General features: G+C 44.4%; 1 protein-coding gene and 1 long non-coding RNA gene across 2 annotated transcripts in view; one reads left to right on the top strand and one right to left on the bottom strand.

The window, feature by feature from the left end:
• LOC308315634 (Golgi apparatus protein 1-like) overlaps window positions 1-15304 on the top strand; it is a 50493-nt gene that overhangs the window by 22785 nt on the left and 12404 nt on the right. The window contains exons 7-18 of the mRNA XM_080763712.1: window positions 458-644; window positions 2619-2836; window positions 2997-3118; window positions 3237-3338; window positions 3691-3844; window positions 5659-5796; window positions 6327-6413; window positions 7455-7517; window positions 7890-8003; window positions 8473-8561; window positions 9350-9467; window positions 9780-9872. Of these exons, the coding sequence (XP_080619838.1) occupies window positions 458-644; window positions 2619-2836; window positions 2997-3118; window positions 3237-3338; window positions 3691-3844; window positions 5659-5796; window positions 6327-6413; window positions 7455-7517; window positions 7890-8003; window positions 8473-8561; window positions 9350-9467; window positions 9780-9872 (1485 nt within the window). The remainder of the gene's footprint in view (window positions 1-457; window positions 645-2618; window positions 2837-2996; window positions 3119-3236; window positions 3339-3690; window positions 3845-5658; window positions 5797-6326; window positions 6414-7454; window positions 7518-7889; window positions 8004-8472; window positions 8562-9349; window positions 9468-9779; window positions 9873-15304) is intronic.
• LOC308319048 lies at window positions 11152-13829 on the bottom strand. The gene is made up of 5 exons (XR_013964418.1): window positions 13672-13829; window positions 13041-13123; window positions 12825-12913; window positions 12377-12460; window positions 11152-12256 (listed from the first exon to the last, which is right to left on the bottom strand). It is a non-coding gene; the product is annotated as an uncharacterized lncRNA (long non-coding RNA).

The raw sequence follows: 15304 nt of genomic DNA on the forward strand, positions 1-15304 counted from the left end.
TATTTACTGTTTATTTGATTGGTTCAGGCTACGTCGCAACGCAACGGCGACGCTCCGTATGAGAACAGTTCTTCGCGTGATATCTCCGTCTGAACACTCGCTCCGTGCCTGTGTAGATGAGGTGTTAGCCCTGATACTCTACCCCATTTTCTCTCTCTCTCTTTCTCTCTCTCTCTCTCTCTCTCATTCTTTGTTTTTCATTAATTGAAAACAAATTAAATTCTTTTTTTGAAAGAAAAAATTCTTACATTTCTTAAATTAGAAAACAAGGCTTTAATTAGAAGTGAAAATAGCCAATCTACAAGCTCACAACATGGCGTGTAGCGACGCTTTGTGAGCTTGTAGATCGGTCCCGTCAAATCTTTCACGGGCTAAAAGGTTTAGGAACCACTGATCTAGATTATCGTTTGACTGAATTATTTACTTTAGTGTGTGTGTGTGTGTGTGTGTCTGTCAGTGTCGAGATGCGCTGACCACCCGTCAGAAGCTGATAGCTCAGGACTACAAGGTGAGCTATTCTCTGGCCAAGGCGTGCAAGTCGGACCTGAGGCGCTATCGCTGTAACCTGGACACCAGCCTGCCCAGAGCCCGCGAGGCACGCCTCTCCTACCTGCTGCTCTGCCTGGAGTCAGCCGTGCACAGAGGTATGGGTGCACGGCTGGATGTCGCATATACAGTGGAGCACTGTTTCCACAGCACTGGGTTTCCTACATTTCGTTTTTTTTATCCCACGATTTTGTAACTCATTTTTTCCACCCAGTGTCAATTATCTAATGTAATCCTGGGCGCTATACACTCCCTCTGCCAACCTGGGGAGAGGCAACGGACTGACCTCATGCTTCTTTCTATGCATGAGGAGTCCAAGCTGCTTCTTTTCACCTATAGCCTCGGAAACCCAGACGTTTTTATTTCCAGGGAGGAAAAAAAAAGTCTGGGCTCTGAGTCCACTTCAATTCGGCATAGAGTAGCGCAAACATTGCTCACTCTCTGCTGATTTCTGATTGTCTGCACCTTTGTAAAATTTACATACACACGCACACATGTACACACACACACGCTCCTCTCTCTCTCTGTCGCTCTAAGTAATTAGTCTCATGTCGCGCAGCTGCGCATAGCTGCCTATGCCATAAAAAGCATAGGTGAGTTCCAGGCTACTTTTCACCTAACAGGGGGAAGTTTCCCATGGCCGGACGTACAGTATAGCGCGTGGAAGGAACACGTTATTTACGACCAGTTGCTTTCCCCTCCATCAGGCGCCCCGGCTGGCCAGGGGGGGAGGCATTTTAGAGACCAGGATTACTGCATGTTTTTGTGAGGGTACCTACCAGGGGTGGGACGATATGGGTACATCACAATACGATATATATCGCGATATTAGACCCTCGATAACGATAATATCACGATATTCGATATATTGAGATATATCGACGATATCTGCAACTACAAAATACTTGGAACTGAAAAAACTCTATTTTCGTGCTCGGACACAGGGAGGGACACACACATAGCTGTCTATAGGAGTGGTTGCACCACTCAAACACTAAATGAATACTCGATAAACTCATACCCTCATCATAATACCTCACAAACACTACCAACTGACCATTATCACTGGTATCATAATACCTCACAAACACCACCAACTGACCATTATCACTGGTATCATCATAATACCTCACAAACACCGCCAACTGACCATTATCACTGGTGTCAGTGGACTTGTCCACTGCTGGGGAAATGCATTTGGTAATCCCACAATTCCCTACATTTCATTTTTAATCATTATTTCAAAGCATTTAAAAAAAACATTGCCCAAAAAAGCAAAGATTTCCATGTATTAAATTCAATTAAGTTTTTGAATTCAATGAAGAAAATATCAAAGAAATCCCATAAATTAAAAGTAGTGAAAATGTAACACTCTCGCGGTCCCCGGGGAACCACTTCAGCATCATGTATTAGGTATATAATAAGACTTCGCTTCTCGATTATTTGATTAATTGAGAGTATACTATAGAATAAGGAAATAATGAAAACAATCAATACTAGTCAAATGTAAACACTGTGAGCTGCATTGGAGTTCGTGTGCCGTAGGATCAGTGTCGTTTTTGGCAGCAAATTTAGATTTTAGTTTTAGTCAGTCTTTGGAATGAAACTTCATTTAGTTTTTAGTCACCTGAGATGTTTTAGTGTTAGTCTAGTTTTAGTAGACTAACTGTCATAAGATTTTAGTTGACTAAATCTACAGTTCATTTAGTCGATGGTTGATGGTGTCGTGATGGCTGATTTTACACTTGCTGAAAATAGCCGATCTACAAGCTCACAATGCGACTCGTTGTGAGCTTGTAGATCTGCTATTTTCAAGTGTAAAATGAGTGACTTATACTGGATCTTTTGTCCACTAGTCTAGTCCCTTCCTAACATTTTAGTCTAGTTTGTATTTGTTTAGTCATCATGGCTTAGTTTCCATTTAGTTTTCGTCAGTGAAAAAGGATAGTCGACGAACATTTTTCGTCATAGTTTTAGACGACGAAATCAACACTGTGCCATGGATGAATTTTTGTCCGTGTGTGTGTGTGTGTGTGTGTGTGTGTGTGTGTGTGCGTGCGTGCGCTGTCCAGGCCGTGCTGTGACCGGGGAGTGTCAGGGGGAGATGTTGGACTACAGGAGGATGCTGATGGAGGACTTCTCTCTGAGTCCAGAGATTGTGCTCCATTGCCGCACGGAGATCGAGTCCCATTGCTCCGGACTGCACCGCAAGGGACGCACCCTCCACTGTCTGATGAGACTGGGCCGAGGGGAGAAGGGCAGCACCATGGACGCACCCTGTCAGAATGCGGTGAGGACAAGGTTTTCACACTTCCATCCATCTGTTTACATTACATTGTACCTATAGCGTAAAGTCCAATCTACGAAATGTCTCGGGGACACCACTGCAATAATAAAGTGTTTCTATACACACAAGTGACAGGCTGTGGTCTTGGTCTCCCTCCCTGCAGCTCCAGTCTCTGATCCAGGCCGCGGACCCCGGGGCCGACTACAGGATCGACCGGGCCCTCAACGAGGCCTGTGAGTCTGTCATCCAGACGGCATGTAAACACATCCGCAATGGAGACCCCATGTGAGCTGAAAACAAGAAGCACGCACACACACACACACACCTGTATAAAAGCATGCATAGCCCTGGTACGAGCACAGGCTAATGGACTGTGTCTGTCTGTGTGTGTGCGTGCGTGTAGGATCCTGTCTTGTCTAATGGAACACCTGTACACAGAGAAGATGGTGGAGGATTGTGAACACAGACTGCTGGAGCTGCAGTACTTCATCTCCAGAGACTGGAAGTAAGTGCAAGTCTGTTGTAGCACTAATATAAATGTGTAAGGGACTGTGCTACATTTCCATCTTTTAATTGTTGCTTGAAAACCAAAGCTGCATCCATTCATGATTATTTTAGGTGTATTTCCTTTTTATGCTGTGTTCCCTATGTACCGGTAATGTAAATGTATTGTTGTAAATGTTTGCCGTTTTGGGTTTCTTGTGAGGACTGTGGATGAAAATTAAGACGTAGACATTTCTTTTATCTTTAACCTTCCATTGATTTCGGTACGTTTGTGATGTGTATGTTGTATATTATATTATATTGTATAAAAAAAACTGCATATATGTGTGGTTGTACTTGTAATCCTCTGTCAGACTGGATCCTATCTTGTATAAGAAATGTCAGGGTGACGCAGCGCGGCTCTGTCACACACACGGCTGGAATGAGAGCAGTGAACTGATGCCCCCTGGAGCGGTCTTCTCCTGTCTGTACCGGCATGCCTACCGCACTGAGGAACAAGGCCGCAGGGTACGTGTGTGTGTGTGTGTGTGTGTGTGTGTGTGTGTGTGTGTGTGTGTGTGTGTGTGTGTGTGTGTGTGTGTGTGTGTGTGCGTGCGTGCATGCTTGACCACCACATACTCCATACACAAGTTGCACCTCCATGTCCAGTGAAAGGATGGATAGAAAAGCTGATATGGAGACACTGTAGGAGAGACAGGCAGAGAAAGAGAGAGAGAAGCAAAGGTTTTTAGTTAACCCATTGATGCCTGAGGCCGAATCTGGGAACGCCTTCTAGGGCCTGACCTAAGGTTTCTGAAAACCTTCAAATTCTGATGATTTTTTTTGTTAAATAGTTATGTTGCTACATGTATAGCAATAGCTGATGAGACACAGAGAGCACGGCCGGCATCAAGGGTAGAACAACGTATACGTTGCACCAGGCGTCAATGGGTTAAACACAATGTTGGCTCTGAAAGAATATTCAAAGATTTGCGCCACATTTTCACGATTTTTCTAAAATAGCGGTGATGGTATTCATGGTGGTATAATGTTGCAAGAAGAATTGGACCGTTGCCTCATCATCACATATTATACAACGGGTCGTTTCGAGGAAGCAATCTGATTGGTTGAAACAGCCTTCTAGCCGTGGTTCAAAACGAGCACCACTCCACACCTAATCAAAACAAAGAATTCAGCTGCTCTGTTCTCTCGGTGGCTAGGCTAGCTAGTTTCTTGGGACATTTGTGGTCTTAGTGACTACATCTGTCATTAAAAAAAATATGTTTTTTCAGCGATTTTCTTAGTTTTAAGGATAACTGTTGTATAATTGCAATATTACACTTCAGGTGTGCATTAATGACGTTGAAACACCCCCTCTCGTGTAATATTGCTTAAGTAACACATTCTCACTCTCTGTCTGACAGCCAAGTTCAGAAGACCATGTAAGTCTCCACCCAATCACCCTCTCCAATGAAAAGTGTTGATCATGGTGGTGGCGGCTTGAGAAAATCCCCCCCCCAATTGGGATCGACTTTAATACAGCATGTTAAAGAGAAAATCAGAAATAAATAACACACCTGTTTGGAACCGTGGACAAAACAATCCAGTTTGAGCAGCATATGCCTCAGTGTTTCCTGCAAGAAAATGCTTGGTTAATTGAACATTTTGATTAATTAATTCATTTGATTAATTCATTCATTTGATTAATTCATTAATAAATTAGATTAATAAATTAAGATTAATTTGTATTATTGCTCTTGTATTGATATTGGAGAAATGGGGAGGCACTGGGGGGACACTGGGGGGCACTGGGCAGGCACTGGGGAGGCACTGGGGAGAAACTGCAGCCACTGGGGAAACATTGGGGAGGCACTGGGCAGACACTGGGCAGACACTGGTGTCACTGGGGGAGGCACTGGGGAGGTACTGGACATTTCATATCTCACACACACCATGATCCACTAGCCCCCTCAGCTTGGCATGGCGCGATTTATTTCAAGCATGGCGCAGCGAATTGAGTCCACTTAAGCTCCGTCCGGGTTTTCTGTGTCCTGCCCGGAGCCAATGATGTGCTGATTGGTTGGCCTCAGTGGTGTAATTACACTGTCTCCTGCCCGGAGCCAATGAGGTGCTAGTAGAGGATGTGCTGATTGGTTGGCCTCAGTGGTGTAATTACTCCGTCTAATCAATGGATGAACTGCTTCTGTGATTATCGAATCCTCAGCATTATTTTGTGTGTCAGTCAGCATGCTTGCATATTTGTGTGTGCACGTGTGTTTTGCACTCACTGTGTGTGTGTGTGTGTGTGTGTGTGTGTGTGTGTGTGTGTGTGTGTGCTGCAGTTATCTAGGGACTGTAAGGTGGAGGTACAGAGGGTTCTCCACCAGAGGGCGCTGGACGTCAAGTTAGACCCTGAACTCCAGAGACGCTGTTTGACTGACCTGGGAAAATGGTGCAGTGACAAGACAGATACTGGACAGGTAATACTCAGTTAATACTACATACATACATGCACTAGACTGTAGATACTGGACAGGTAATACTCAGTTAATACTACTACATACATACACTATAGACTACAGCGTCGCAGTCCCGCCCCCCTCGAGAGACCCGGAAAATAAATCCCCGTTCATTTTCCTCATAGACTTTTCAGAAAGTATTTATTTAAAGACGTTTACGCCGCGGACAAAGCCAACTCTTGTCGTGACCAATCATCAACGAAGACTAAATATATTGTGGAGGAGAGATCCAGGAGTAGAACTAAGGCAAATTAATTTATGTTTAGTTGTGCTCGGGTGTTATGCTCTGAATATAGCAGATCTACAAGATCGGCCATTTTCAGCCTTTAGACACAAGTCTAAAATCGTGCATCGAGGCCCGCCAAAAAAAAAGATTTTGTCGAAAAAATAAACGATTTTTTTATTTTATTCAACAGACTTAACCTACTAATCAACCCAAATCAAAATCACTGATTCATTGATGGTGGAACTATGCTGTGTTATTGTTGCAGGAGCTGGAGTGTCTTCAGGACCACCTGGAGGACCTGGTTCCATTGTGTAAAGAGGTGGTGGGGAACCTGACCGAGTTGGAGTCAGAGGTACAGTCTGTCACTACCAGTCAGACCCACTGCACTCAGTGGCGTGTTCTACCAATCCACCGCGTTACGCTACACACGTTTTGGGCTTTATTATTTGACTAGCTCTGGTCCATAGCGTTAGATTCTATCGCTATGGACCAGAGCTAGTCGAAGCTAACATTTTAGAATAACTGAGTTTTCCTCAACACTGTTACTGCCCGTTGCCCACACACCCCTATTAGTGCAGGCAACGTCTGTAGTAGCCTGGCCCAGCCAGCGTGTTTTCTGGTCTAGAGGGGTGGGTAGCGCATGGTGCGTGGCCCAGCCAGCGTGCTTTCTGGTCTAGAGGGGTGGGTAGCACATGGTGCGTGGCCCAGCCAGCGTGCTTTCTGGTCTAGAGGGGTGGGTAGCGCATGGTGCGTGGCCCAGCCAGCGTGCTTTCTGGTCTAGAGGGGTGGGTAGCGCATGGTGCGTGGCCCAGCCAGCGTGTTTTCTGGTCTAGAGGGGTGGGTAGTGCATGGTGCGTGGCCCAGCCAGCGTGCTTTCTGGTCTAGAGGGGTGGGTAGCGCATGGTGCGTGGCCCAGCCAGCGTGCTTTCTGGTCTAGAGGGGTGGGTAGCGCATGGTGCGTGGCCCAGCCAGCGTGTTTTCTGGTCTAGAGGGGTGGGTAGCGCATGGTGCGTGGCCCAGCCAGCGTGCTTTCTGGTCTAGAGGGGTGGGTAGTGCATGGTGCGTGGCCCAGCCAGCGTGCTTTCTGGTCTAGAGGGGTGGGTAGCGCATGGTGCGTGGCCCAGCCAGCGTGCTTTCTGGTCTAGAGGGGTGGGTAGTGCATGGTGCGTGGCCCAGCCAGCGTGCTTTCTGGTCTAGAGGGGTGGGTAGCGCATGGTGCGTGGCCCAGCCAGCGTGCTTTCTGGTCTAGAGGGGTGGGTTAGAGGGGTTTGGTAGCACATGTATCTTATGTATGGCTTCATTTGTTTACTGTGTATTACTGTATAGTTCAGTGGGATGTTGACTTTTGGAGTGTGAGGTTGTATTGTGACGTGCTGGATGTTGTGTTTGACAGGACATCCAGATAGAGGCCTTGCTGATGAGAGCCTGTGAGCCAGTTCTACAGGCCCACTGTCACGTAAGTGTTCATCCACCCTCAAGCCTCAACCCACGTGTCCCCATTTGTAACCACTTTCAACCTGCCGTCACCTAATTTGGGCAAGTCATTATAGGCCAAAAAGCAGTTCTAGAAGCTCACAATGATGTGTGTTGTGACACACTGTGAGCTATTTTAGATTTTTTTTTTTTTTTGAAAAGTGGTTAAATTAAATAAAAGTTCAGTTAGTAAGAAAAAAAAGAGACGATCCAGGCACTCGAAGTTAAAAGGAGGCATAGCCTTTGTTTAATTAAAAGGCAACTGCCAACATCTTTTTACCATAACTTGTGTGTGTGTGTGTGTGTGTGTGTGTGTGTGTGTGTGTGTGTGTGTGTGTGTGTGTGTGTGTGTCAGGATGCTGCTGATAACCAGATGGATACAGGTGAGCTGATGGAGTGTTTGGTCCAGAACAAACATCAGAGAGAGATGAACGACAAATGCTCCGTGGGAGTCACACACTTCCAGCTGGTCAGTGAAGTACAGCCCGTCTTGTCTGTCCTCTATGCCCGTCTGTCTGTATGACCTCTGTCTGTCAGTCTGTCTTTTTTTTTATCCCTTCCCTCTCTGCCCGTCTGTTGTTCTGCCCGTCTGTGTTGGATGTCTTGTATCCTTTGTTTTCCTTTGTCTTGTTCATTCACTTGCGCTCACCTTGTAAGTGCATTTCTGCATCTTCAGAGTTCATCTGATACCATAGAGCACCGAAGTCTGACGTAATTTACACGTCCTACTGTTGATTGGTTTAAAAAACTAAAAAGTCTATGGGAATACAGATGTATTCCCATAGAAAATCACGTCAAATATGAACTGTGTTCCAAAAAAGAAAAAAAAATTTGGACGACATGAGACGATTTTAAGATGACCCAACGGTCAAGATAAAAAGGAAAGAGTTACGTGACATAATGTGCCCGTGTCTCTCTCGTCCTCTCCTCTCCTCCAGATTCAGATGAAAGACTTCCGTTTCTCCTACAAGTTCAAGATGGCCTGTAAGGAGGACGTGCTCAAGTTGTGTCCCAACATCAAGAAGAAGTGAGTCCCTCGTTGATTTGAATGTGGACGCTGATGTGTTATGATTAAACATTTGCTTCTAGCCCCAGGGTATACTTGTTTGGTGAAAATGAAGGCTAATAACGTTTGGTAGTTGTCTCAGCATGTGTGTGTGGACACGGCAATGGCTTCCTCTTTGGTCATGAGAGCGCTGCCGCCGTGATTTCCGGTCTAGAGGGGCGCTGGGATCACGGCATTGGATCATAATTGGTTCACCGATCTGAGCACCCCTCCCCCCCCTCCGCCCCTCCCCTCCCCGGTAGAAAACAGTGCACACTGACGTCACCAAATTTGGAGCGACGCTCCTCTCTCTGCACTGTAGTTCTCTCCCACTCCTAGACCAGGAAATGTCTTGTTCCCACAGGCTTTTCTTTTCGAGGGAAATAGAAGCCTGCGTACAGAGGCTATGAGAGTGTTGAACAAAAAACAGACGTGTCCCTATAGTGCCAATCTTCTAAATACTCCATATATAAATTCAATGCAAATGCAAAGCTCTTCTGTTGTCTGACTTGATTCTTTAGCCAGGGTTCAGCAATAGCAATGAATGCATGCTTGGATGACATACATCCCATAATAAAACATAATAAAGAATAAAACATACGTATGTTAATCTGCCTGCTGTCATTTATCTTTCCATTCCCACAACATTATATGGAAAAGCATGGCATATTTTGTACCTGTGATTAATCTGCTCTGTCTGTCTGTCTGTCTGTCTGTCTCTGTCTCTGTGTGTGTGTCTCTGTGTGTGTCTCTGTCTCTCTGCCTGTCAGGGTGGATGTAGTGATCTGTCTGAGCACCACAGTGAGAAATGACACGCTCCAGGACGTCAAGGAACAGCGGGTTTCCCTTAAATGCCGCAAACAGCTGCGCGTGGAGGAGTTAGAGATGGTAGGACCACTCACCCACCCTAGAGATGGTAGGACCACTCACCCACCCTAGAGGTGGTAGGACCACTCACCCACCCTAGAGGTGGTAGGACCACTCACCCACCCTAGAGATGGTAGGACCACTCACCCACCCTAGAGATGGTGGTCCAGCCTTGAACACCTTGCTTCCCAACACCTTAAATATCATTGCTTTGTTATTTTTGGTTCTGTCACCAAACATATTGATACTTCTCAGCTGGAACTTAAAACTGCAAACTAATTGTGTGCTGTGTATAAAAAACAAGCTAAAAAGCAGGTCCTCTCCTCTCCTCAGTCGGAAGACATCCGTTTGGAGCCCGAGTTATACGACTCCTGTAAGACGGACATCAACCGCCTGTGTTCCAACGTGAACTTTGGTAATGCCCAGGTGAGTCTTGTACACATGCATACAATCAGCAACTGTTGACGTGCACACCAATAGCATGATTACAGCGGACAATGAGTCGGTTAAAGGGGAATCTTTTTTTCAATGATACGTCGGTTTCAGGATATCAAAAATGATTGTAACACAAAATATTGTAGACGTGGGGGTTAGTGTAAGGTGAAGGAGTGGAGTGTGGAATAGTTCGGACGGTACTTCACAGCCCAGAAAGACCGCACGGATGAAGGTGCAAATTGTGATATCAAAGTTTTTAACCAGCCGTGAAATGCTGGTTAGTGATAATGTAGACATTCTTTGCAAACAAGATGCCAAAGATTGAGCTTTTGAGCTAAACCGCCCGGCTACACTCGGCTGCTCTGCCTGGATGGGTTAGAGTTTGTAACTTTAACCACTGCTTTAAGTGAGTTCCTCAGCTCTGGAACTGTATATCTTTATCTAAAACAGGGTTCAGGGTTTTCATGCCCCTTCAAGTGTTTACAGGTGTACAGTTGTGTTAACGTGATTATTCTAATAACCTATTATTCACATGGTTTATTGGTCAATCGTGACATTGTGTTCTCTATACAGCAATGTTTTTTACACCGTAACCCATTCTGGGCGGGAACCCCCTTTTGGTGTTCTTTAGCCACCGAGTGGCGCACTACGAGCTTGTAGATCTGCTATTCTTGAAAAATCGTGAAAATGTGGTGCAAATCTTTGAATATTATATGCTTTCAGAGCCAACGTTTTTAAATCAAATCTTTGCTTCTGGGGGGGGGCGGGGGGGGGGGTCCCTGGAACAACATATATTTTTGGGGTCCTTGACATGAAATAGTTTGAGAACGACTGACCTAGAAACATAGGGTTATTCAGAAAACTGGCAGTATATGTGACAACTCCCTTTTAAACCTAGTCGTCACATCACGTGACTGATGACGACTGCATGGGCAGGTGATTCACTAACACCAATAAGTGACATGACAATCAATATGAACATGAATAACCACCACATCAAGCAAGTTTACAATAAGGCAACACAGTTTTCAAAAGAACAATTTCAATAAAACTTGCTGGTTTTTGCTTGTTACAGACTGTTTTAGTATTTTTTTAAATACATTTTTTAATATTTTTTATATATTAGATTTTGCATTTTTTGTTTGTTTTTAGTTTTAAGATTTAAAAAGCTTTTGGTACCAAAAGTAGTTTACAGTTTGGGCAGTCTGCTCCAAAATAGTGTTAATCAGTCAGAACAATATCAAAGGGAACAGGTAAGAGACACATGAAGGCTAGCATTCAAGATCAATCAATGGTTCTCTGGACATCGGCCAGTAAAGCCATCAAGATAAATTTAATTTAAAGTGGACAACCCTGATAAAAGACAAGTAACGAGAAGTATACTTCACAAGACCCAAAGTCTTAAATAATAAGTATAAGTATAAATAGATAAATATAGAGTCAACATGCAGTTCAGTTCACACAGGGGAATCTGATTGTTAAGTCCTTGCTCACTATTTACAGGAAGGCTGATAACTCATAGTCCTCATTTAGTCCATGGGGTTGTAGGGTGCGGAGGGTGTAGGTCCAATATGCCTCCCTTCTTAAGAGGAGGTTGTGGATATCTCCACCTCTCCGTGGTAGCTGCACCCTCTCTATGCCCACATACCGGAGCGATGCCACGGTATGGCCCATTTTATTAAAGTGTTGGGCTACTGGGCTTTTGGGATTGGTGTTTCTGATGTTGGATCTATGTTCACTAATACGTGTTTTTAGGGCTCTACTGGTTTGTCCCACGTATGAGAGGCCACATGGGCATGTCAACATGTATATAACGTTTGTGGTTGAGCACGTAATTGTTCCTCTGATTTTAATGGCCTTGCCTGTATGTGGATGGTTAAACGTGTCACATCTGGTGGTGAAGTTACACTGTGCACAGGATCCACATTTGAAGTTGCCTGTAAGGACATTTTTGTCCAAGAAAGTACGAGGTGTTTGGGGATTATGATCCGATCTCACCAACATCGATCTGATGTTTGGTGCCCTTTTGTATACTATCTGTGGTGGTCCTTCGTACGCTGATTTAAAGGCGTTGTCAGATTGGATTATGTGCCAGTGTTTGTTTAGGATGTTATCAATTTCTTTTCCCTGTGGAGAGTAAGTCAAGAAGCACATGGGTCTTTTCTTTTGTGATTTGGTTTTGGTTTTTGTACTAAGACACTCTGTCTGAGAGATATGATTAACCTTGTCTTTAGCCTCCTGGGTCCATTGGTCTGGGTATCCTCTCTGTGTGAACCTTACTGACATGCGTTGACACTGTTCCTCATAAGCTTCCTCTGTGCTGCATATTCTTCGCACTCTGTTGAACTGACTGATGGGTAGGCTCCTTTTCAGGGCTGTGGGATGATAAGAGTCACAACGGAGGAGAGTATTACGATCAGTTGGTTTGCAATATAGGTTGGTGGTGAGTGTATTGCCTACTTTGACTATCTTGATATCCAAGAAGTTAGACTCACTTTTGTCTACGTCCACTGTAAAACGAAGATGCTCATTGCGGCTGTTGAGATAGCCATGGAAGTTGGCAAGGTCCTCTTTTGTGCCTGAGAATACAATAAAGATGTCATCGATAAAGCGTTTGTAGAACTTAACTAGTTTGTGGAACGGATTTACTGGGTTCAATATGAACTTGTTTTCAAATAGTCCCATGTATATGTTGGCTAGCTGTGGGGCCATTTTGCTGCCCATCGCACAGCCCACCCTCTGTAGATAAAAAGTATCTTTGAATAAAAAGTAGTTGTGTTGCAAAACCAAAGCCGTCAGATCGAGGATACAATTAGTGTTGGGAGGGTTGTCATTGGGTCGTAGTTCTAGAAAATATTTGATAGCTTCTAGGGCTCCTTGGTGAGGGATATTTGTATATAGACTTTCTACATCGAAGGTGACTAGGAAGTCATTTTCACTTACAGGTCCGATCTCCTGGAGTTTCTGGAGGAAATCACCGGAGTCCCGGATGTATGAGTGTAGTCCGGCAACACTGGGTTTGAGATGGTGGTCTACAAAAGAAGATATATTTTCAGTCAGTGATCCAATACATGAAACTATGGGTCGGCCTTTGGGGTTCTGTAATGACTTGTGAATTTTAGGCAATGTATAGAACACTGGAATTCTGGGGTGCATTACCTTCATGAAATCATGCTCGTTTTTGTTGAGGTCTCCCTTGTCCAGTAGTTCTTGTAGTTTGCCATGGATGGTCTTTTTGAACTCTGTGGAGGGATTTTTTGTCAGTTTTTGGTAGAAATCTGAGTCCTGTAATTGTCTCTCAATCTCTCCTTCATAGTTCTGAACAGTTTGTAGAACTATGGCTCCCCCTTTATCTGCAGGTTTAATGATGATTGTTGTGTCATTTTTTAGATCCTTAAGGGCCTCTCTTTCAGCTTTTGTCATATTGTTGTGGATTCTCTGTTCTTGTCTCTTGTTGAGAGCTACATATACGTCTCTTTCCACCAGGCGGCAGTAAGTATCAAGGGACGCATTCCTTCCTTTATAAGGTATAAATTTGGATTTTGGACGAAACACATTCTTAGGGGTTGCCACAGTGCTCGAGTTAGTCTCATCTATGGTACCTGTGTCATGTTCACTAGTACGGGTTGGTTCATGCACAGTGTTGTTGGGTTTGTTAAAAAACTCTGTCAGCCTGAGTGATCTGAAAAACTTGTTCAAGTCTATATGAGTTTCAAAACTGTTGCATGTAGTCGTGGGTACAAAAGAGAGACCTTTGCATAGAGCTGCAATTTCGATATCTGTGACTGACCTTGTGGATATGTTTATGACCGTGTCTGGCTGCGGGTCAATGGTGGGGAATGCCAGTCTCTTCTTCTTCTTCCCCCTCCTGCACCCCGTCCTCGTCGGCGGCCTCGGTGTCCTCTGGCGTTGCCTAAAAAACGATGGTGGTGCTCGGTGGATTGTGTGCTGGCGTGGGAATCCAGGGAGGAGTTTGAGGTCCACTCGGTACCGAGCCGCGGTCTCTGTTCTCTTTGTTCATGGTGCGTTCCCTCGACATCCGTCGTCGGGGTGGTGGTGGCGGCGTTGCGTTGTTTTCCGGATCTCCAGAAGTAAACATAGTTTGAAGCGTAATCTTTCTCGTTATTCATGTACTTGTCCCGTTTCTCGGTTCGGTTTCTTTGCTCTACTCTGGCTTTATGCTCCTGGAGTGTAGCGTGGATCTCGTCCAGTTTCTGTTTGTCTGGGACAGCTGCGGTGAGCTCTTGTGTGGCTGTTTTTATTTCTTCACGGGTGCGTTCTAATTGTTCAGTTTCCTCCTGAATCACTAGAGCCATAAGATCAAAGGAACACTTATTTAGAATCTCGCACCATCTGTCGCAAAACTTCTCGTTGTTTCTGCCCAGTGTTGGGGCTTTTTGTATGCGGAGTCCTCTGGGGATCCTCTTGTTACGTAAATAGTCGCTGAGAGTGAGACCATGTAGGAATGCGCTTGTTTCCTGTGTATACAGTTTTTTCAGTGTTTTGATCATGGTCGTTTCCGTGTTACTGCCAATGGGTTCCTGGTCAAACAGTGACTCTTTCCATACGATCCGTTCTATTTCCTCCGTAGAGAATTGGAATGTGTTACCTTCATTGTCTTTAGGCCCATGGGTCCTTTGTTCTTCCATCCTGAGGTGGTAGGGTAATTTTCAGTAGGAGTCTTCGTGGTGGAGTGCTGCAGCAATAGTTGATAACTAGTATAAAAAGGTAGGTGGCTAGCGCACATCCAGTTCCTGTCTGGTGCTGGACTAATAAGGTACATACAGTGAAGAGAAGAGAGTCCGCACACAGGTTTGCTCCAAGGTGTTTGTTTTTTATTCAAAACACCATAAATATAACACGACGTTTCGGCCGTGAACGGCCTTCATCAGGTGATAATCGGCAGTATATGTGACAACTCCCTTTTAAACCTAGTCGTCACATCACGTGACTGATGACGACTGCATGGGCAGGTGATTCACTAACACCAATAAGTGACATGACAATCAATATGAACATGAATAACCACCACATCAAGCAAGTTTACAATAAGGCAACACAGTTTTCAAAAGAACAATTTCAATAAAACTTGCTGGTTTTTGCTTGTTACAGACTGTTTTAGTATTTTTTTAAATACATTTTTTAATATTTTTTATATATTAGATTTTGCATTTTTTGTTTGTTTTTAGTTTTAAGATTTAAAAAGCTTTTGGTACCAAAAGTAGTTTACAGTTTGGGCAGTCTGCTCCAAAATAGTGTTAATCAGTCAGAACAATATCAAAGGGAACAGGTAAGAGACACATGAAGGCTAGCATTCAAGATCAATCAATGGTTCTCTGGACATCGGCCAGTAAAGCCATCAAGATAAATTTAATTTAAAGTGGACAACCCTGATAAAAGACAAGTAACGAGAAGTATACTTC

This window comes from Protomyctophum bolini, assembly GCF_963924005.1.
Source record: "Protomyctophum bolini genome assembly, chromosome: 1".
NCBI lineage: Eukaryota > Metazoa > Chordata > Actinopteri > Myctophiformes > Myctophidae > Protomyctophum > Protomyctophum bolini.